Below are 24,679 nucleotides of genomic sequence, written 5' to 3' on the forward strand. Positions count from 1 at the left end.
AAAGAAAAATAATTTGCAATGGTTAATTTGCAATGGTTTTTCAATGGTTAAACTGATATTATTATTATTATCGTAACGACTTCCCCAATAATTATAACCAATATGAAAGGGTGATAACACGGAAAAATAAACCAAAATTTTCGCGCGCTTCGCGCGCATTCAACATCTTAGTGAGCTTATCATATAAACATTCATCGGGTAAAGGCATGTGATGTAATAACCGATGAATGCCTATATGATATGCACATTGAAATGTTGAACGCGCGCGAAAAAATTTTTGCTATATTTTTCGGGCAAGTCGTTACAGCCCCCCCCCCCAAATCAAATTAGGCTCCTACGCCTATGGGCTTAGGAACTATTGCACGGTCGGAGGCGAGATGATATTTCATTTATTTTGTTTCACAACATGCATTTAAATGTTTACAAATAACATGAAGTAGTAGTGAATAATACATGAGAGTGAAAGAAGCGGAACAATAAACCCTTGCGGGGTTGACGGGGTGCTCCGCTCCCTAAAAACACAGACCAATCAAAAGTACTATAAAGCAAACTAAACAATTACAGCTGAACACCTGTGTCCATGCCACAAATGAGAGAAAATTTGAGTTTTCAGAGTAGTAAAAGACTATAGGGCAGACAATCACTAGTCAAGAGTTAGTAATTGATATGGGAAAGGCCGGGTTCCCAGCAAACAAAAAAAACGTTATCATAACATTTTTAAAAGAGCCTCTAAAATATGTTTTTATAACGTTAAATGTGGTGTTATAAAAATGTCGGCATAACGTTTTGATGGGATATTAATGTTATATTAATGTTATATTAATGCTTTAACGGAAAAATGTTTTGAAATAATAGCCTGAAAACGTTTTCGTGACATATTTATTAGGCCTACACCACAAATAACGTTACCAAAACAAAAGACGAAACGTTTTAATAACGTTTTGAAAACTTTTTTGTGTTTGCTGCTTTACAAGAATATTTCCATGGTTACAGCGACTCAAATAATGACCATGTCTGGAGTGTTAGCTCAGTGGTTAACGCCGGTGCCTTTCAATCATAAGGTCCCCGGTTCGAGTCACTCCCAGATTAATGTATGTCGTCCAGTTACAGAGTTGTTGACAATTAACAATTCATAATCATGGACGTTAAATATGAATGTAAGAGACTGACTTCGGTCATGCTTGCGGCTTTGATAATCCAATGAGGCTTCTTCGCGAGTTCCTGCTTGCAGGAGGATCTAATATACATACATACATACACACATACATACATACATACATACATACATACATACATACATACATACATACATACATACATACATACATACATACATACATACATACATACATACATACATACATACATACATACATACATACATACATACATACATACATACATACATACATACATACATACATACATACATACATACATACATACATACATACATACATACATACATACATACATACATACATACATACATACATACATACATACATACATACATACATACATACATACATACATACATACATACATGTCTTACGTCCATAACAAGCTAATTGTCTGCACACATTTTATATAGTCGCCGATTTTGTACTTGACAGTGAGTATAGATTTACAAAATTTGTACATATCTAATGATTGTCAGATATCTGCAGACTGCTAAGTCTGCAATTCTAAATTTTCATGACAAGTTTTCTTAACCAGAAGAACCTTTCATAAACATTTAGACGGTCGTACGTCTTATCTCTTCATGAGTTTGTTCTACAAACCACAAGTCCTGACAAGAAGGGCTAGATTAAATTGCAACAGCTTTGTCGTACGTCCAGTGCACTTGTAACAGGATTTGAGGTTTCTGTGCTTAGCGTCTTTTTCTAACAGGGTCCTCTCTGGGGACATTTTTTGGCCTCCTGATCCTTGTTCTCTCAACTAAACCGAATGCAAACAAAGCCTAGACAAATGAAATCAAACGAAACCAAATAGAACCAAACCAAGCGAAAGTTATCCCGGAAACAAAATAAAGTCGTAACATTGATTGAACACAGTGTTACAACATTTGTTTTTTAGTGACAATCAATGAGGCACTTACAGCTGGCTTAAGGTTCTTGGAAATTATATCAATGTACTCGAAAGCAAGGGCGGGGGAAGCACTTTTAATCTGGGGGGCACCGACATCAAAGGGCACTTTGCAGAAATTCGATTGGGCTGATGCAGCCTTATATTTAGTACCCTTTATAACTCTTATTGTATTATCTTATTTGCGTATACACATCACTCCATCAACGCCCCCCCCCCCTCAAGGAAAATATGCATACTAGCACTGCAATATCCAATGTGCAAATTGGGAAACAAGGAGCAAGTTTTCTTTTGAGACAAAATGAGGTGACATCATGCTAGTTGCTAATGTAGGAATCTTCCGAATTAGAGTTTATTTCTTGTCTTAAAAAATTTTTTCCATTCGAAATAGCTTTGAGTTTGACCCACAGAAATTCATTAAAAGTCAGGGGCGTAGCCAGGATTTGCAAAGTTGTATGCACGACTATGTGAGCGGAGCGCCACCATCAGTTGGCGCGGAGCGTACCCGAAAACTTTTGGTTTTACAAACCCCCCAGATGGCCGGAAACGGCCCTTCCCGAGTGTTCATTCTGGTTCCCTGGCCTCTTGCAAACTTGAGACACCTCAATTTTTATGTAGAAAAAGGGCACATTTTTAACCTGAGGAAAAGTGGGGGGGGGGGGCACGTGCCCCCTGTGCCCCCGGTTCCGCCGCCCTTGCTCGAAAGTACTAGGATGGAAAAGGACTTGTACGTACTCGGATCCTAAACTGTTGTACTCAAACACGTATGACTTGATATTGGGATCCTGAAAAGCATGTAGCAGTCGGACCATATGTTTGTTTCCAGGTAGGCTACTTAATAACCTCAAGGTACTATAAAGTATACTTGGTACTTGGATAAAAGTAATCAGCTACGACACTGGATTTAGTTGTAGTATTACCAGGCCCATGTCATTGTCTGACCACTATAGTTAAGTACAAAATTAAAAGATTAGTAAAATCTTGAAGATAAACTTTCTTCGAATTTGGCGTAAAACTCGTACCTGGGAATTTTATCAATGATGTTGCGTCGCCGTCTGCTCTGCCTACCAGCCAAAGTTATTCCAGGATTCCATGTATTCATTTCTATAACTCTTAGACTTTTCCAAACTTAAATGGGGGTTTGAAAAATGTTGGCCGCCAAATATTAAGATTATGTCAGCAGATCTTTGAATAACATAGTTGATAACACGTTAACTTGCAATAAGTAAGTTGCTCGAAGAATTATTGAAGACGAAATATTATTTATTTGTAAAATGTTCACAACCAGTGATTGTATGTCCAACAAGATTGATAACGAAAAAGTTGTAAATATTGACCTATTAGTGTGGAACAAACTATAATGTCTGATACGGATGAAGTATGAAAAGTATTTCAGCAAATCAGCAAACGTAATATATATAAAAACATTACCAAAGCACACAACTTACCCCGTAATAGACTGAGTCTTTACCATGAGAACACATAATGAAGTCATTCTCGAAATTTAATCGGATTAGAAGAAAGAACATGACCGTAAAAAGTTATGTAAATAATCATGTAGAAAAAAAAGTAGCCATAACAATACTAAGCCGAAGCCGTAGTTTAATACGACCCAAAACAAGTTTTACTTCGCATCGCCTGCGATATACGCGTGTATAGCAATACTGTAGATACATATATACAGCATGCGTACAGTATACAGACAGCTCTGCAGGAATTGCGCCTATGGTCACTCATTGTAAATCATGTCTTCCAAAGAGAAAGAGCACGGCTATGTCACCTTTCAGTATTTCTCTATTACTTTAGTTGTCTAGGGTCTTAAATGTATCCAAATGTTCAAAAATGCGTTTATGGACGTTGCTTACATTAGTCATTGGATTTCTCAGGATATATATAGCTAATGGAGGGATTAACGAGGCGAGATGTAAAATTAACTGTATGACAAGCATACAACCACAGGTACGTAGCCTAAACTTACACTACAGTACGTGCAGTGCTAGTGAAGTTTAAAATTGAATATGTTGCAGGCCCAGTGTTAGCTCAATGGTCATACTGTCATATGCTTAAAATTTGTCCAAGAAGGGGGACGTGTAGTGTACAACTACAATGGAGGTTACATTGAGGCCTGATGCTTCCACCTTTAGCATTTGCTTGTAATTAATTCAAATGCAACCAAATAATTAAGTACATGATACTGTTACAGCCGAAGAAAAGTGTCAGATTTGGGAGAAATCTTTCTGTTTCATAAGTTGCTAACTGTAATATATTTATGTAATATACTTATATAAATTGATATACATCCATCTTTGTGTTATTGATTGAGATATCCAAGAGACTGTTTCAATTTGAGATGACAACATAATGTTGGAAATCGCTAAGAACATTTTTGTGTTTAAGTCGCTGTAAAAATGATAACTGTTAAATGCAAAATAATGCTGTAAAATGGAAAACCATGTTTTGCCTAACACACATGAAATTCAACTGAAGATGGGTAGTCTTGTAAATTGTCTGTAATTCTTTTGTGCAGTCCATGCACCAACACCTCCTCATTTCATAAGTCAGAAATTATAGTCCGGCCATATTAGGGGCAAATTGTTGGTTTTGTACGGTAATTCTTCCAAAAATATCCATGTTAAGAAGTACGTCCTGTTAGTAATTAAAAATTCAAACAATGCAACACCTACATATTATGAATAACAGAGCTGCACATGAAGTGGAAGACATGATCTATTGTAGACAAGTTTATTTTTAGGGAATTAAAAGTAATTAACAAAAGACACCACAAATACCTCCATATGGCTAAAATTTCAGAATAACTTCATCCCCCCCCCTACTTAAAGTCTTCAATCATTGGTCCTCTCATTTAAGAATGTGTCATAAATACATAACGCTCTGCCTGTCATCCCTTCACACGTTATCTTTCATGGGAGAGATTTCAACACACTAAATATTTCATACAGTACAAATACCAAGTTTATGTAGTTGAGGGCTGCCTGTTACTGTTGAAAGAATTTAATGCTGCACTGTCAGGGTGGGGGGGGGGGGGTGGGGGAGAGTAGGGGGAGTGGCTGGTTTGGAGATGAGTGTTCCTGTGTTACTTTAGAAAAGCAAATTTTACATGGCATAAAACAGAAAACAATTGTATTTACTGTAATTATGTAAAATTTATTTTGATGCCTGATTACAATTTACATGCACAATATTGCATAGGTATATACTATACATACTTGTTCAACTTCCATTGCCAAAATTTTATCAGCTTGTACATACAGTTATATTGGTTTGTAATTAATCAGTTGTAGCTGGGCATTCTCAAGTACATCCAATTTTAGCTATTTAACAGACAAATCACTGTATTTCTTCAAATTTGACCGAGCAGACAAATATGAGTATATTTCACACACATACAGTAGTTTTATGATGCAAATGAATTATTGACCAATGAATACTTTCATGGGTAAATGTATTTAATGAGCAGATTTAACTGCTGTGACTTGCAAGTTTGTGCATGTTTGTGCTTGTTTGTTGTTGTTATTAACTTTATGTCATTAGATTTAAGAAATTCGAGAGGTGAAAAACTTTAATAGTTTGTGATGATTAAAATTCTTAACCAAAATCCAAATGTGTCAAGAACTAACCTACCAAATTTTGAGATATTTGTGTTTAAATTTGTGTATATTTTCAAAAAGCTCTCTTTGACTCACCAAAATCTCATGAAAATGCAATTTTCTCACGGTTGTCACAGTTACCGTACGTCAAGTTTGAAGTTTCATAATGAAGGAGAAAGCTGGAGAACTGTTGAATTTTTGAAAGTATTCTTATTGGATACTATCATATGAATGTGTGCCCTGATTTTGAAGTTATTGCAGACTTTAGTAAAGTCTCAAGAATTAGTAATCTAATTAATTAATAATTTTGTGTGTTTGTGTGTGTGAAACATAGGAGGGTTTACAACAACACAGCATGAAAATCATTTCATTTTAGTGATCAGTATAATCACACAAGCACCAGTAACTAAGTTAACACAGGGCATTTATTGATCCAAGTATCACATCACAAAATGCTATACAAAAGATGTAAATTATTATAAGTTTTGTAAACGGAAAACCATCAGTACTTTGACAGAGTCCAAAGTCAGGCTTCAAAACTGCTGCCCAAATTTGAACACTAAATTATTCTCTGTTGTTGACATAGACATAGCGTTTAATATATGAAATTATCTTTTATCTGAACGTCATCACCTGGTGAGTCTTTTGGCCTTCCATAGCTCCTGGGCATTTATCTATAAGCTGCAGCAGTGCATCTTTGGCCCACCAGAGAGGAGACAAGAATCCTACATATGCTATTTGTTTTTCTCGATTTTAATCTCAAGGCCTGGCCTGCTGTTGGTGTGAGTTGGAAATCATTACTGAAGGGGGAGAAAGCAAAATATGTAACATATTGACTCTGTGAATTACTTTGTGTGTGGTCTCTGATAATAATAGGGGCTAGTGTTGATTGATAATAGGACTCAGGTAAATCGTTAATGCAGTAATTAAGATTAAGAAATGTCTGGTACAGATTATTCAGATAGGGAGGGGGGGGGGACAGGAGGTAAAGAAGGTCTAAATCTGGATTTTGAAACAGTTTCTGAAAGATTCTCAAAGAAGAACGTCTATGTCAAACTGTGGAGGTACTTTAAGTGATCAAGATTCAATACATATATTATAAATAGTTTAAACATTGGGTGTAGTTGTTTGAACACAAATCGGCATCATGTGGATCAAGCTGATGGGATTGAATGTATTGAAAAGTCCACACTGTACAATATAATAGCTTAGAGGTTTACTGTTGGGTACTGTGGTTTAAGTTAACAAAATTTTCCTTTTACTCTAAGGGGCTAGAGTTATGACTATCTATTGTACATTATTATATGTAAGGGTTGTTGCAGTGTGATATTTTCTGGGTTGATAAATTATGGTCATTTTTACTCTCCTCCATAAACAACATCGCGGTATAATATGGTGTGGAAAACCATGCCCAATTTCAGTTCCCTAAATTCTAATTTACCACTAAGGTACTTATATATACACTATACTATAACAAATGAAATTTAAAGATTCAAGCTTAAAGTTATGTTTAGTAAAGGTTAATATTTTGTTTTTTGTTGGAGGGGGGGGGGGGGTTGGGTGAGGTGAAACACTTCATAGCACTGGTAGGACCATTGAAAGTTACTTTTGATTTTTAACCCAGAATGCAATGCAGGTTGCATATATCATTCTTTACTCTTGTCAAATATCTGTAATTAAAGAATTTAAAGGACGACTTTCTCAGTTGATCGACTTTCCCACTTTTGTTTGAGGGAAACAAAGTAAACTAGCTATCTGACATAGATATCTCTATGTTCCGGGCACTGAACTGCCTGCCAGTTGGTGGGTTGACCGTGTATCTATAACATAATAGGTAAAAGTCATTATCTCATGTAGCAATCTCACTCTCAATGGATCTACAGTATCAATACCTTTGCGTAGTTTGCCGAGACTTTGTTCTGCACCCAATCAGTAGCTCTCCTTACACATGTTGAGATGCGTACAGACAGTTAAGTGTCCATTAATTAGTTTGATATGATTCTGCTATTAGATGTCTCTGCATTTATCTAATGATGATTTATTGTGTGGGAGTCTGCCAATTCATATCGGCCCACCCCTGGGGCAGGCTCGATTCTCTACAATCAATACTTTGATTGTGCATTGTGGTTTATACAATGTTTCTATTATTGTGTACACCTTGCAAAGTAGTTGTAGGACCCTCCTTCTGCTAGAATAGCCTGTCGACCCTTGCAGCATACTCATGCATGTAAAGATATCTTGTAAATTTGTAATTTTAAAAAGTCATGATTTTAAAGTTTAAAACTTGACTGTGTTCATTGCAGTTTACATTCTTACCCAAGACTACATTATAATGTACTGTATGTGTAACATTTGTACCTTCCTTGGTTCAACAGTGTCCTATGTTAGGTAGGAACTTTGGAAATTTAATTTTTTCAGACATGTGTGTAGTATCTGTATGCACCACTCTTATTTTAATTCATTCCTCTCGTAATACCTGTCTCCTATAAATACCAGCTCCGATCTATCGTGTCAAGAATCTGGTAACTTTCTTGCGAGGTTGGTTCATACTTGAAGTGGAAAGCAATGAATCTAGCAGTCAAGAGATCACTCACAGTACTGAAGGAGGAAGATTGCTGAAGAGCCAGAAAGAAGATGAAGGGGGGTGGGGCCTGGGGGGGGTGGGGAGGAAGGAAGGAAGGAAGGAGGAAAAGGTAGGAAAGTGGGTGGGAAAGAGAAAAGAAGGTGGAGGTGTAATAGTTGGCAAGTCGTTAATTAAGGCCTGCATATATTTGTCCTTTTGATTGATTAAGTACTTTAAGTACCGTTCATCATTAATCTGGTAATAATCTGAGACCATTGACACAAAAAGTGGTTGATATTGGAAACTTAGTTTTAAAAAAATTGCTCATAAGTCTCTCAGGTTGACTTTTCACCTACTGTACTCTGGCCCTCTTCTTAAATTCACCTCCAGGTGGGGGGGGGGTGCAAGGTGCGAGGTATGGGACAAGCCGTAACGTCAAGCTTCTGTAACTAGCCGACCTTATTCAGTGGGAGGCGTTCTCAGATAAAATGAATAGCACATGTATTCAGCTCGGCACCCACGACCGCTCTTCCTCGCTTGCAATCAAAGAGACGCCACTTAACAATATATATGGTATAGTTGCCATGCCGTAGCCAGACAATAAAAAGAAACCATATTCAATAGAATTCTTTATCCAATTGTAGTATCTTTTATTTTATATATAAGTCTGTTTCTGTATGAATTTCTTTAGTTATTGTATTGGGGTTTTTTTTTTTCGGTGTCCTCTCAGTTGTACCATTTTGCCGTCAAAAGAATAGAAACGCTTTTCAGGTTTTTTTTTTTTTTTTTTTAGTTTCAAGTCCAAAAAAAGAAAAGAAAAAAAAGTGCAATAAGTGCAATTATAAAAGTGGTTCTTTCAATTCAGAAGATTAACCCTTTTGTTAATAAAGATTCGATTGATAGAATTCACTCACTTCAGTATTGGCAAGTTTTAGTCTTTGACTTGAGGTGTCACACAGCTTTTATAACACTCGCTGCTTTTTTTTGTACAGGGAGGCATATATCCCTTTTGTGGGAGGGTATTGTCCAACAGTGTTTGGTTTGTAAGCAACTGGCTTGAAGCCTACTTTTCTCCTCATTCCCTTTCCTATTTTTGCAGCCATTAAACTCTTGCTGAGAAGCGTGAACAGATATCACACATTTCCTGAAAAGTTTCTATAGGGTGACGCTGTCTTAAGTTGAGCAGAAATAATTCTTAGCTAATTACCGCTCCAAGAAAAGTAGGTTGCCGAAAATGGGGGGGGGGAGAGAGAAAAAGAGTTTAAAAAAAAAGAAGAAGTTATCTAACCAATTTATTAATGAAAGTTCAAGGACAAATGAATATATTTTAATTCTGCATTTTTGCTGTGAGCTGAAAGATGTATCAGTTCTACTGTACCTAGCCATTCAGCATTCACACAAACCCCTCAATCTGAACTAGAACATTGACATGTGGTTTCAACCATGTAGACAGTACTTTTAAAAAGCAAGTCATTAATAAGTCAAATGTAGAAATGTTTATGTCCCATACAGTTAATATAATTATTGTTCCATGTTTTTATTATCAAACCTTTGAAGTCTTGATGTAGAATCTTATTGTTCCTGGTGCAATTTTGATGACATAAATGTAAATTTTATATACATAATACTACATTATATTTCATTTAACCATCGCAACAGTTAACCATAAAGCTTGGACGGACTTCACCTCATTGAGTACAACTTGTACAAGATCCGCAGCTCTGGTCAAAGGTTGTTTGAGGTTAACAGAGGGGAAAGGTACCAAACCTTGAAACCATGTCAAAAAGTGCTGCTTGGGAAGATGAACTTTTCACTTAGTATACATGTGGATCCACTAATATTGAGTAAAAGCTCTCTGTTGTATTCTGTGGAGGTCAAAGGTCATCTGTGTGGTACCACCAAGTTGTGGAGACGCTTTTATGAGAGCTGTATCTTTCGTTGGGATCATTCTTTGCCAATTTTAAACTAAGCCATACTGTGTAGTGTGTATAATAAATATATACACGTAATCAGATATCTTTCAGCCTAACTTAGAAATCCATGTGGATTGAACCATTTGGCTGTCCCAAGTTAATGAATTATTATAGACAGTAGACATAGTATAAAGTGAGATACAGAAAATGTTTGTGTTTCACATGCTTAGTGTTAACCCTTTTATGTTAATGCCAACATTATTGTTGCTGGTATGATTTTGTTAAAGTCAGATGTAAACAGATTGTACTTGTAACATAGGGGGATCATGTTGGGAATGTCCCTCATCTGTCCTTTAGTGTTGCATAGTGGTACCGGCAGATTTTACTCAAACCCAAGCTCTAAGTTTTAAGTACCATTAAGCATGGAATCAAAGATGATTTAATTTATCATTGCTTATATAATATATTATGACAGAATGGAATACCCTTGATTGTAGATTGTAGATAAGCTGCTTCAAAACATCTGAACACTTTTGTTTTTAAATTTTGATTCAAAATTGCACTGCTTTCCCCCTTGTCCCACCAGTTGCCCCCCCCAACCAGATCTGGTACTTTTCCAAAATATATAGAGCTAGGCTAATCATTTGTATTTGAAGCAGCTTGCGATGCATTAATTTGAAAAAATGTCAAAAGATTGCACCACTTGCATCTAAGGGGAGGGGTTACCCCCTCCCCTTAGACCCTCACCCATATCAATGCCATATTTATTATGTCCCAAACAATATTCCTTTCCCCCTAGTTGCCTCCTCCCCACCCCCTCTCCACCCCCAGGCTGCTGCCACGGCTGTACTTGCTGCCTAGAGCCCAGTAGCCTAGTGGTCCTACTGTAATCTGTACCAAATGAAACTCTATTCAGGACTGCTTTTGTACTCTACATCTGTACTGTAGAAATCTGACTTCAACTTAAGACAATAGGAAGATTACCTTGTGCTATGATTCTCAATTGTAAGATTATAGTCTTCTAATTCTTTGTGGGGTCAGATTTCTGAATTCCTGTGGTTTAAGTTTCACAGGCCAGGGAAGACTTCTGACCCATGATGGGCTCCTTGGCATGTATAGATCTGGTACAGTGGTGGATTGGGGTATAAACTAACTGACCAGACAGTTTACTGCATGGTCAATGTGATAGTCTGGTCTGTGGTAGAACACAGCTTTCCATAATTGAGAATGGTTAAACATGCAGTCTGACATAAGGATTAAGCAGTGCAACTCCCTGGATAAAGGAGATATAAAGGCCTTGGAATTGCAATAATAGTCCAGTTAGTTGTGGCCACAAATTGCTGAAGGAGTGAAGAAAGAAAAAAAAAAAAAAAGTTTAAGAAGAAGGCTTTATTTAGCCAGAGATGCCATTGTAGAGCAGATGAATGTTGACAACAAAAAAACACACAAAAAAAAAAGGAGAAGGGGGGGGGTGGGAAAATTATGTATGGTGGCTATACACAGTGATAAACTATAAAACTAAAAGAACAAATCTGCTGGAAGCAAGACGACATATATACCTGTGTTTAAGCCAGCGATGAATCCGATGATGTACTTTTGAATCACAGGGTGTTGCCATTTGCATCAACTTTTTGAAAAGGTACAACAACAAAAACTGATATATTGGAAATGTGAGGAGTTGGGGCGGGGGGTGGGTCATATTTTGCTAAACAAGACCAGAGAATCATATGCTTTTATAATTGAAATCTAGTGAGTGATATCGCACTTAGCTAAAAGTCATATTTTTGTGGAGTGGGGGGGGGGGGAGGGGGGTTCTACTACACTCTGTGGCTAGGTTGGCTATTTCGAACACAGATTTCAGATCCACAAATTTTGCATGCTTCGGACCCTAACGATTTTGACTCATGAAAATCATGAAAAGGCGTGTGAAATATCCCATTTTTATAGCAACAGGTTTTGGCACTTGAAGTTTACATGTGGTCTGCCCAGTGCAGCAAGCAAGGCGTAACAGGTGGGTCTGGACAATATCCCAGCGCAACCTGTCACGATATAAAAATACTTTCAGAATTTGGTCTTGAGAAGAAGAAGAAAACGTTTCATCACATTAATTTAATCATTCATTCCTCCCTTCTAGGGGTTGATGAGAACTCCTCTCGAGTATTTATGTGGTTGATTTAAGGATAGACCACCCAGGAAGACAGTCGTCCGCGCTTCTCCCTGTCAGTAAATATTGCTGTTCGTGACATGACACACTGTTGACTTGGCCATCTGGTTTGCACTTGTATCCAGGTTTAAAAATAAACAATTTGATCTCAATGCTACAGTAGTAGTCCCTTAGTATTAAAAGTAGCTTTTTTGCACTAGATTCCAGCCTTTCCAGGTCAGAATCCGGTCGAATTCTGGTCAAATTCACCCGAATTTGATCTGCCTTGTATCTTCTTTGGATGTCTGCGGATATCAACCTGAGCGGAATCATATCAAGCCCTAATGTCCAGAAAACAGATTTTTGCCTAGCATCTTTAAATTTGACCGTGAAACGTACGGAACATTTCTTGAAATAAAAAGTAGAAAGGATGAAAGTAAGACACTCTCATGAATTTATTTCACTGTGGATGTGAGTGTCAACTTGAATGAACTATTGGAACTTATAAAACATTGGCTTAAAACGTTTAAACTAATTAATTAATGATATTTAGGCCTATAGATACTGAGGAGCCATCACCACCATCTACTTAGCCTTAAAAGAGCATTCCAGTGATTGAGCATACAGTATATTTGAAAGGTGGAAACCAGAATAGTTATAATAGAAACATTTATTAGCACTAAACTGTTTTCTATTTCTTGCTCAAAAGTGTAAGATCATATCAACTTGATATTATCAAGACTAAAATTTTGCCTTAAATGTTATCCATTAAGGGCTGTGGACCCGATGGTCTGTGATGACTTTCTTCATTTGATACTGTCCCTCGCAGTCGTCCAAGGGAGAGGGGTCAAATTTTCTTTTTACGAAGTAAAAGAGTTGAATTTACTTCGCTCCTCGCTTACCTGTCTCCTTATAACCTTAGCACTCTCGTTCTACCGAGCCTAGAATGTCCTGGTAACCTTTTAACACTGTGCGCCCTGCCCTCTATGACCGGCCCCTCCAGTCATTGCCCTTCCTTCTCATTCTACCATTCAAAGTGTCTACACGTGATTTTCGAGTGGATTTTCTTCCTTCGGACATTGTCCCCTTTTGGTATTAATTGAGGATTTGGAAGTTTTCTTCCCGTGGATTATTAAGGAGTTTACAGCCTTTCAACAGCCTGAAAAGTATCCTTATCTTGTTTAAGTGAGGGTTTTTTGGGTCCCACTGTTTGGTTTAGAGCGGGAAAAAAAGAGTTTGGAATTTTTAAGCTTAGAGCATGAAGATAGGAAAGAAGGAACTTATGACAGAATACTTGGGACAGATAATTATGAAAAGGTGTTCATATTAACAGTTTATAGTTTAAATGATGTATTATCTCGAAACCACGGCACCTGCTATAAAGCGATCCTTTGTTACTTCAGTTTTACTGTAGTTAATAATGCGATTGAAAATTGCAAACCTTTCCAGCTGAGCGGAAAGTGCATTCACCATAAAGTACAGCCTACTGTTGGAGTCAATGTCAGCAAGTCAAGTAGCTGAAAGGAATGAATAATTTAAATGGTGAGCAAAAAGGTTTGAACAGAATTACTCTTGTCTTCCCAAGGCTTTCTCTGTCAGAATTGATTCAAGGCCTGTTGAGTTGTTGGACTGTGATAGATGTATTTTGGAGTGGTAAGGGGGGGGGGTGGGAAGGGGGGAGGTTCAATCATATTTAGATGAAAGATATGTCCAGACTACGCAGCAAATATTTAAGTGACACTAATGATGCCAGTTTGTGAGCTCTTGCCATTGTGACCTTGTTCCTCATGACTGTGAAAGTTAGCCACAAGCCCCCCCCCCCCCCCGCCAAGAAAAAGAAGATTTATATAGTTATGGCTAAAAAATTTTGTCACCTACAGGTGTATCATTTGTGGGTGGCAACATTTTGAGCCGAGATATTTTACCCCAATCATTGCATTTGTACTGTACAATACTTCAGTTGTATTTGTCTATAAAAAAGAGTTTCTATCTGTTATTAGGGTTGTAAGGTATTTATCATTTCTGTAATGAAAATGTGGAGCTGCTATTCCAAACTTATCTAGTAATGTAACTCCAGCAAAAAATAACCCTAACCAGCCCAAAAAAAAGAAAAAAAAAATAAGGAAGAAGGTGAATGCTTCTGGCTGTTCGGACTTTGAGGGAAGGGGGGGGGGTTGGGTACCACAGCTGTCAAGCAGCTATATTACTTAATCATCTCTTCCTTTCCCTCTCATCCTCTCAGCCTGCCTCTCTATCCTCCCCTGCCCCATCTTCTTACCCATCACATGATGTAAATGTATTCCGTTTCCTTGATAGCTACTGAATAGGAATGTGGCTCGACCTCATACAGAGTTCTATATCCTTTGTAAGGATTAATCAGGAGTAACAGTAACACCCCCATCCACCCCCCCCCCCAATTTTACCTGCTCTAACATCTTTTGCAATCCACTGTTTTTTCTTTCTTCTGTGAACTTTTGATATTTCTATGTTGGAGACCAGATTTAACAGCAGCTGACATGCTAGTAGTACTGCTATTGAAACCATTGTGTGAATCTCAATGCAAGCCTTTACACACAGGAAATAAACAGCATTCAGTCAATAATAAATAGGTAACATCAACTTGATAATGAGGTGATCAATGTTTTTATGTTGCATTTGCCTACTACCCCCTTTGCTTTCATTATTTCCAAACTTCATTACGTAATTTAAAATGTTTTGGTTACGTAATTTTAATGTCGATGTCTGACCAGATGACCAACTATGACTGTATGAGAAGTTATTTAAGAAACGCTTGCAAGCGCTCAAAAAATCTTTCTACTTTTGAACAGGGGCTCTGAATGTGTAGCTTGACATGATTGTGTGCATTTCAAGGATTTGCAAGTCCTATCACCAAACAAAAAGTTCAAAATATCCTTAAAAAAAAATTTCCTGAGCAAATAGCTAGCAGGATTTATAAGGGAGTGTTGGGTGAATGCAGGGCTACCAGTTAGCAGATTATATGCACTGAAAAAAAAAAGAGGGAGAAAAAAAGGAGTCCCTACCTTGCCTCTTTGATCGAGTAAAATCTGCCCATTGAACTAAAAAATCTTCTGTGAGAAATGAAAAGAGAGATTTTGTAAAGCGCAGTGTCTACAATAAAGAGAATGCCCGAGGCTTAACCCTCCATATCTTGAGAAAGAATACAATACAGCCCTTTGAAGAGGATTACAGGCAATGTTGAAAGGTCGTCCCATTGGTGGAGACCCGGTCACGTGACCTAAAAGATGTTGAAAGCTATAAGAGGATTAGAAACTCCAATCCCACCTGCCCTTCTGTTGGGAGGAATTCTTCTTGTGTTTCACAGGGGAAAATCCGTTGAAGGGTGTCCTGGTGAATGCATCTTCTTACATGAGTTGCTGGATAGTAGTGGAAAGAAGGTTTTACTGTAAAGAACACATTCAGGGGGTATGAAAGGAAAATGCGAATAGCTTTGAATGGCATCTGTGTCTCCGTAGATGTTGCACTGTCAAAAAATCTTATCAACTGGTTAAGCTAGTTGTCACTCTCTCCATCTCTCGCTCTTTATACACATGCTATTAAAGAGCAGCTATGGTCATCGTAATTTTAGCGATTTCTAGTCTAGTTTTTTTCGACTCTTTTATTTTCCTGCTAAGTAAAAAAAAAAAAAATTGTTTATCTTCAGATATAATGGTTCTAGCTACTGTCATAAAATTTAAACACAAAAACATTCTCATCATTTTTTTCCCAAAAAAAAAGAGAAAAATAAAAGAAAAGAAGATAATATGGATTTGTGGAATTTGACAAGTGTACATGACATAGATAAAGTCTGTAAGTCCTCAGTAAAGTAAGTAGAAACAATTTGGAAAACTTTACGGGTTTCAGGGAATGAATTGACTGTATATCATTGACCTGCATCTACTTTTATGATATGCAGCATTATAAAGAAGTCAAATTTGGATGGTCTATTAAGTTTAATTATCCCCCCACTGAAGTAAGATCGAAAGAGTTCAGAGAGGATATATATAATAAGAATAAATTAAACCAGCTGGGTATCGCAGTACTACCCTGTATGTTATCAATGTCACCAGCCAAGCAGACTAGATTTAAACTGAGATGTGTTTGTGTTGGCTATGCATGGTACTGTAGTCCCCAGCCAAGTAAGTAGGACTTTTAAGGCCAGCTTGGTGCGCTTGGTACATAATTCTATCTAAAGAAAAGCTTACTTTAGGTACTTAAAACCTGCTGTTTTCCATTAAATTTTATATTAGAACTGTTCAGTTTGATACTTAAAGGGTTACCTTAAGCCAGAATTTTGGTTTTGATATGTTATAGCGACCCCCTCCCTTCCACGCCCTAGAAAAAAAGGAGAATATTTCTATGGCTAAATCCAGTTGTCAAGGTATTGACATTTAAATTATGGTGTCTGGAATGCTCCTTTAAGGACCTGATTTTTTGCCTAAAATCATGCAGCCTTTAAACCCCATAACATTTTAGGATTCACCAACTCATGGTAACCTACATAAGTTGGGAAATCATAAAGCAGCAGGTTATTTGTTTTGACTTGCCAAGTTTCTCTTCAAATAAAATAAAGCTCAGGTAGCAAAATATTCAAGATTTCCAGTTTGCTTTCTGCAGGTTGATGAAAACTATGTTATGAAAAAAAATTTCAGTGAAGAAATGTTGAGAATGGAATAAATTAAAAATAAAAAAAAATCTTGGCTTCTTAAATCTTCCTTTTGTGAGAGAATGGGTTCACAAATTGATGTAATTGACCTTTGACCTCAATTGAACTCCTGAAGTCAGATATTTTCTGAACAGTTTCCCATTATAATGTGTGAACAAATGCCTGCCAGTATGAAAAGCTTTGGACTCCATCAATCATTGTGATCTAGGGTGGTGTTTGTATGTCCTTGATGTAGCTTTATTTGGACCAGTGCCAGAAATTTTACCTTTCTAGTACTCGATGGGAGTTCAGAGGTAAGCCTCTACTATTACAGAAACCACATTTAAGGAGAAATGGAACCCCAAAAAAAATTCCATCTGGACTAGGCTGGCCTAACTAGATTCTTTGACATGAGCAGTGAGTGTGGACAAGAAATTTAAAAAAAAAAAAAAAAAAAAAAAAAACCCTTCAGTTTCTTGAATATATTTGGCAGAAAAATTATGTATTAAATATGCTACTATTTATTGTTCTCACATACAGAAAAAAAGTCATTATTTTTAATGTTTTCTTTGTCTTCCTTTTTTCCTTGCGCAGATACCCGAAAGAAATCTTACTAATTGTGAAAATAATTTAAATTGTTCTTCGGTAAGTACAGCACTTCTCTGTTTTAATTTAAATGCAATTGGATTTTGTGATAAAGCGAACATTTCTTCGACCAAAGTGCAACACATTGGGTGAAACTTACATACCACAGTAATGTCATATAATGGTCACCCGTGTCCTAATTTTAAAAAGCATTTTATTGCGACAGAAGAATTAGTTATACCCACAAGGAGATATTTGATTTTTTATTTTAATACTCAGAGCTTCTAAAGAAGGTAATTTTGAAAACTTTAGGCAAATTTTTGCGTGCTAAAATTTTGGTGCCAATACTGACCTTTAAAACGAAAGTTGCAAAGTATCAACACTTGAAAGAGTTTTTGCATGTTTTGCAGAAGTATTTTTTGTGGTGGAAGTTTTGATAACATGCATGCACCGCAATACAGAGTTGCAAATTGTGGTTGGTCAATAGGACCACTGCCCTTCTCCTTCCATTCCCCTTGGCTGTACCAATTGAAATGAGTTCCTTGTTTTAAAGCTTGAAATTGTTTGAATTCTGTTATTCCATTATTTAATATACTTCGTACACTAAATCCAGTCATCAATTTCAAACTTCTTAAATCCTGTATATATACCTTTTCAAGAAAAGGCTGATAAACTTTACCTTTTCTACACAATATGTTATGTTCTATTGTGTTATGTTTTATTATGTTCTGATATGTATAATGTCATGTTATGCAAGTCTCACATGCACAGGTGAGGAAACAAGTAAAAATTTGTGTTTCGATTCGAACACACAACATTGAACTACGCTTAGTTGGGCCTTTGGTAGACAACGCCAAAAGACTCACATTTAACTTTATGATTCACTGAAAGACAGATGTCTGTATGCTATTTGCAGGCATGGGCATGCTGCTATGGTCTACAAATCATTTAACAGCGTCAAAACAATTTGTTTAAATAGCAGCAAAGATATCCTACAGGAGTGCGTAATCCATTCAAGCTTCTAGGGTAACTATAGACCTATATATAGGATGGCCCTGTGATGCAGCAGTAATCACAGCATGTATCATACATTTCATCTCTGTGACAAACCTCCTCGGGCTGGCAGCGTCTCACCCTGTGAGTTCATCCATTAATCTGTTACACCTGGGTAATGTCAGTTGGTGATTTGCCATTGTCTCTGGCAGGCCAGGTCCTGATCCCCTGGCGAAAAGAATTCCAGTTTTGCAAAGTGATATCAAAGATTCAGTGAACTTGAGGGATATATAGGCACCTAGGTAAATCAGATGGGGAAAAAAACTTGAGTGTTCATTAAAAAATTCCTTGAAATCCTGAGCACTGCTCATATAAGCAGGACTACAAGTGTCCATGATCTATGAACCATATCTATGCTATGCCTAGCGCGGTTTGGTGAGAAAAATTGTTTGAATTTGGAAGATGGTTACTTGATGCTAGTTTTGATTTTTAGGACCTCAGTAGACTATTTCAAGCAAATGCCAGATACCGATCCACTTTTAAGATGATGAAAGCTAAGACCAGCCCTCTTGCCCCCCCCCCACCACACAGTCCTGACTGGCGACACTGAACCTTAAAAAGTGGCAAAATCTTGCCCGGTTATACTGCAAAATTCTAAATCACATTCAAACTGCCCGACTGTCCACTATTTTCCATGTGACAATGGTCAAGTTGACTGGGGTCATGGTCAGTCTTACATTGTGAGACAGGCTTTATGATATCAGTGTGTTTAACCTAAGAGGTCGGTGAGCTGGATTGTCTAAAAAATGAGCAACATATTAACATATCCAGGTTTTTATCTACAATCTAGTTTTAGTCATGCAGTAACATACAGACGGACCCATCTTCATCGCCTCGTCAAGATGCTAAAGAAAAGTACACTCACCAACCTGTGCTACTGTACTAATCTTGACATAAAAAGTAGACGACTTTTGAGACTAAATTATTTTTTTTCTGTCAAAGGCAATCTATATTAATATATCCTCTTTCTGTGGATACCTTTCATTTTTCTGTGTTTTATTTGAAGTGTCCGCTTGTCCACTTGTTATTTTTTTTTTTACAATTTCTTACTTCTGTGTTTCACAGTGATGGAAATAAGACGAGCAGAATATGTACGCTACAGTAGAAAGGGGGGGGGGGGGGGTGCATGCAGGGTCTTTGCACTAACCCCTGTTTAAACAAGTTGAACAGTTATCGACAGGGGTCCAGCTATGTGACTAGTGTATGCCATATTAGATTTGCTATGGATAGAGTGATCTTCGTGACCCTGATTTAACATCAGTCCCAAATTGACAGTAATATTGTCCCCTGCTAGCTATTTTAGTCTCAAAGAACTCTGTGTGACAGTTTAAAATAGTTTTATGGGGAAAAAGTCCGACCCACAGCAGGCTCTTTACCAGGGGCGAAGAGGACGATGGAGCGATTATTTGACCAGGCATATCTCAGGGATTTATTTCTGGTTGTCCGGACAGCAAATTTTGGTTTGTCTGAAATTTTGTAAGACCTACAGTAACAAAGAATGACCTAGGCTATACTGTAGGCGACTCGGTAGGCGAGCTGTGTAGGTTTAGTGAATAGAACACCAGATTTTGACCACTAAGACCTCCCTTCGGGTGGTGGATAGAGGCCTGTTATATTTCAGTATCTACAGGGTGATGGAGGCTGATACGAATTTATCATTCTACCTATTTGGGGATATTTAGGTACAAACCGTGGGACACAAATTCCCAAAGCTGATGTTGGTTGTCTGAACAGAATGTTGGTCATCTTGGACGATTGGATGACCAATAAAAGTCTAACCTTTTCTAGCTCTCCTGAAGATGGATATCTTTGGAGAAATTTAGATCCTCAGATTGATAAGAAAAATTCCGCATATTTTATAGCATTGTTAAATCAGAATGAATCAGTCCACAACTTGATCTAAAGTAATTTTTCAGTTTTTCATCCATAACATATAACTGATTAATATATATATATATATATAAATATATATATAAGTTGAAGTTGAATACTGTACACCTCTACAATATTCCGTGTACACCTCTATAATATTCCCTGTACACCTCTATAATATTCCCTGAACACCTCTACAATATCTACATATTTACTTCGTTCCCCACTTACCTGTCTCCCCACAACCTATGCACCGCATTCTACCGTGTCTAGAAAATTTTCCTAACTCCGAAAAACACAGTGAGACACTTTGTGGGTAGAAATATGAAGGGAGGCCATTAGGGCCAGTGAGGGTGTACAGTGTTAAAAGATTACCAGGGCATTCTAGACACGGTAGAATGCGGTGCATAGGTTGTGGGGAGACAGGTAAGTGGGTCACTTGTAAATATATAAACCAGTAAGTTTTATAATATCTAGCCTTAAGGCTGCAGATATAAATACAGCCTTTAGAAGCTGTATTCTTTGCAGAGTGGGATGGAAATCTTGTAGGGCGAGAGAGAAATGTCAGTCCTTCCAGACTTAGACCTGTGGTGGTGATAATAATATCCTTTGGTATTTCAAAACTGCTAAATAGTACTTTCAAACTTGGCAGAGTGAGCCTGGCTTTCATCTGCACAGTGTATCTGGTGTAATTTATAGATCTTTGCTGCCTGGCTGCAGTAAGTATATAGTCACTTGGTGTTAATACAAAACCATGGGACTCAACAAGGTATCTGATATGTAACTTGACACCCAATTTAAAATTATCATGAAGGTCTTTAAAAGTGAGACCTTTTTTTTTTTTAAAATTCCCAGGGCTGTGTTACCATTCCAAGGGACTATGTAGCTTATGGAATGATAAAATAAACATGAAGAACACAATTTACAGTATGTCAGGGAGGGATGGAGTGATGGGTGGAGGGAGTGAGTGAGGGAGGGAAGGAAGGAGTGAGGGATGGAGGGATGGGTGGAGTGAGGGAGTGAGGGAGTGAGGGAGTGAGGGAGTGAGGGAGTGAGGGAGTGAGGGAGGGAGGGAGTGAGGGAGGGAGGGAGTGAGGGAGTGAGGGAGTGAGGGAGTGAGGGAGGGAGGGAGTGAGGGAGTGAGGGAGGGAGGGAGGGAGGGAGGGAGGGAGGGAGGGAGGGAGGAGGGAGGGAGGGAGGGAGGGAGGGAGGAGGGAGGGAGGAGGGAGGGAGGGAGGAAGGAGGGAGGGAGGGAGGGAGGAGGGAGGGAGGGAGGGAGGAGGGAGGGAGGGAGGGAGGGGAGGGAGGGAGGGAGGGAGGGAGGGAGGAGGGAGGGAGGGAGGGAGGGAGGGAGGGGAGGGAGGGAGGGAGGGAGGGAGGGAGGGAGGAGGGAGGGAGGGAGGGAGGGAGGAGGGAGGGAGGGAGGGAGGGAGGGAGGGAGGGAGGGAGGGAGGGAGGGAGGGAGGGAGGGAGGGAGGGAGGGAGGGAGGGAGGGAGGGAGGGAGGGAGGGAGGGAGGGAGGGAGTGAGGGAGGGAGGGAGGGAGGGGAGGGAGGGAGGGAGGGAGGGAGGGAGGGAGGGAGGGAGGGAGGGAGGGAGGGAGGGAGGGAGGGAGGGAGGGAGGGGAGAAGTAGGTGTTTTGTGATTGTGATTTATGAGTGCAAGTTGCAGGCTCAGCAAACCCAAATCACAGTTTATCCGTGCGTCTTTTAAAATCTGAGAATTTCTTCACTCCTCTCATACCTGTCTCCCCACATCCTTAGCACTCTCTCTTTCAGCATCAGGACTACCTTCTTCGTCTGGATTAATTTCTACGTTATTCGTACGGAACGTTGACCAAGGATCCTCGTTTTTTTCATCCATTGGGATACCAAAACACAGTTTGACAGTGCGCCATTTTTACCGCAAGTGTGCTCTGATTGGTTTGCTTTGGTTGCTATGTAGAATATATATCTAGGATATATGGATGTCAAGCTTAACAAAAATTTCCAAATTAATTTTGATTGCAAATTTTTTTTTTTTAAACCGATTTCAAGACTTCAGTGACTCAAATATATATTATTTTGGACTCGATGAACCATCTGCAGTATATATGTGTTATTATTACCACCGAACAGTGTTTGGCAGTTGTTTACATTGCATCGTATCGTATTTATAGGCATGCTTTCAATTCAAGTCCTGTGGTTCATTCTGTCTCAGAAGTTGTGAAATGGTTTCCTATCGTCTTTATGTTACAGTACTTAGTTGGGCAATACACTCACCAAAGCTGAGAAGGAAGTGTCGCTCGCAGTTCTGATAATTCTCCAACAACGTCTGAAAAAAAAAAGAAAAAAAAAAGAAGATTTTCTGAAAGTAACCAATATTGTAAGCTCTGGAAGACATCGTAGAGAATTTATGCGATGACCTTGCTGTACATGTGTTTTAATGATATGGAGTATTAATTCATGTCTGCAAGGATATTTCCCTGGTCATAAGTTGTCATGACGATCATGTGATTGCCTCATATATAGTCTCAATATTATTACTGTCACTCATTTCTATGGGTAGAGTGTTTTCTGTGGAGTAAATCGCAACATGTCAGTCAGTCAGTTTTTTCTCACTCTCTAGGTAGTCTTTCGAATTACGACACCAAACTCGGCTCCTTTTTTTCTTTTCTTTTCTTTTCTTCTTTTCCCCCCCCCCCCCTTTCTTTTGTCTATTGCAAAATGATTTCCGTTGATCACGCTTGTGTGCTTACTTCCATCCTATAGAAAACTCCACCATGCTTAATTAATTTTTCACTATCTTGACTGACTGCGACCTGTTCAAGCTCCTTGCTTTGACCTGTTTGGCATGGGGGCCTTTTTCTAAACCTTTTTGTCTGTTTCGCCTGGTTAGGTTTCCTGCAAACCCTTCCATGCAATTCTTTTCATTCAGAACTACCATAAAGGATATGAAGAGAATTTAGTTACCTAGCGGTTTTCTTTCTCAGGCGGGAGGCATCTATGAAACTTTAAAAAAAAAAGGGGAAAAAAAGGAAAAAAGGAATTTTGTCCCTCAAACAGTTGGTCCACTCAAGCAGATATATGCAGGGCACTGTGCCGTAACATGTATACCCACTGTATCTTACTCTTAAATCCTGTCCTGAATAACTGGCTTAATTCAACAATTCCATTATCGGGTATCACAGACGCTTTCAAATCTCGTAGGTAATAATTCCCGTAAAATGTCAGTCGAAGGAAATTGCTATAATTTCTCCATCTAATGGCTCTGTCGTTTATATACCCTAAAGACATATACTGTACCAACTGTATAATTTTTTTAACCAAGCAGTTAGTAATATCAAAACTTTGATAAGATGAAAAGTATTGTGTAACATGCATAAAATGTATAAAGTGTTCTGACAACTCTTTTAACCCATGGTTTGTAGAGTCAAACGCAGCATTTTTTCCCCGTCGATGTTATGTACGGTACAGTGGTCTAGATTGTAGCGGAGGTCTTTACTCGTATTGTAGTCGGGGAGAACTCCTTTACCCCCCCAAAAAACATAAAAACCGCAATTTTTTGTCGAGGCATGGGCTGAAAAAATATATGGCAAAGACTTTAAAAAAAAAAAAAAGTGGTGTGTAGTTTTGGTACAATTTAATACTCCTACTGAACAATGCTGGTTCCATGCTGGAGGCAACATTCACTAAAGCTAAATACACAGGTTTTTTGTGCCTACAGTATTGTGTACATGTTTTGTTTGAGAAGATTTAGACGTTCATTGTACATGATTTTGAAGATCAAAGTTCAAGAAAGAAAGGTAAAAATTGGCAGAATTTTGTGAGAAAAAAAGAAAAAGGAAAAAAAAGGTTGTGTTAATAAAATTGTAAGTGAAGTTTGAGGTACAAGGAGTGTACTCGGGAAGGAATAAAGTAGCTTTGGTATCTGGTCAGGAAATCTAGTTTCAGTAGTGAGAACGAAGAATGGAACATGTAACTTTTTAGTAACTTGAGGAAATTTTTATATCCGTGGTTGATGTTTCATTAAAGGTCATCATGATTGGTCCCAAATATGCTATTAAATCGAATAATGGTCACACAAGCTCCAACTTCAACAAGCATTTTAACTACTGTACCACCACCCTCAAACGTTTTTTTTTTGTTTCAATTTTTCTCTCCCCACTGAAACTTTTAATTGTCTAATCTAACAACCCTCAATGTCTGGCGGT

At 38.2% G+C, this 24,679-nt stretch overlaps 1 protein-coding gene across 1 annotated transcript in view; it reads left to right on the forward strand.

Annotated features, from left to right (window-relative positions):
• The first annotated feature begins 3,771 nt into the window (after positions 1-3,771).
• Positions 3,772-24,679, forward strand: part of LOC139975263 (anosmin-1-like) — a 49,049-nt gene continuing 28,141 nt past the window's right edge. The window contains exons 1-2 of the mRNA XM_071983024.1: positions 3,772-4,047; positions 17,573-17,623. Coding sequence (XP_071839125.1) covers positions 3,931-4,047; positions 17,573-17,623 — 168 coding nt within the window. The 5' untranslated portion in view covers positions 3,772-3,930. The remainder of the gene's footprint in view (positions 4,048-17,572; positions 17,624-24,679) is intronic.

The sequence above is a fragment of the Apostichopus japonicus genome, chromosome 10 (genome assembly GCF_037975245.1).
Source record: "Apostichopus japonicus isolate 1M-3 chromosome 10, ASM3797524v1, whole genome shotgun sequence".
Taxonomy (NCBI): domain Eukaryota; kingdom Metazoa; phylum Echinodermata; class Holothuroidea; order Aspidochirotida; family Stichopodidae; genus Apostichopus; species Apostichopus japonicus.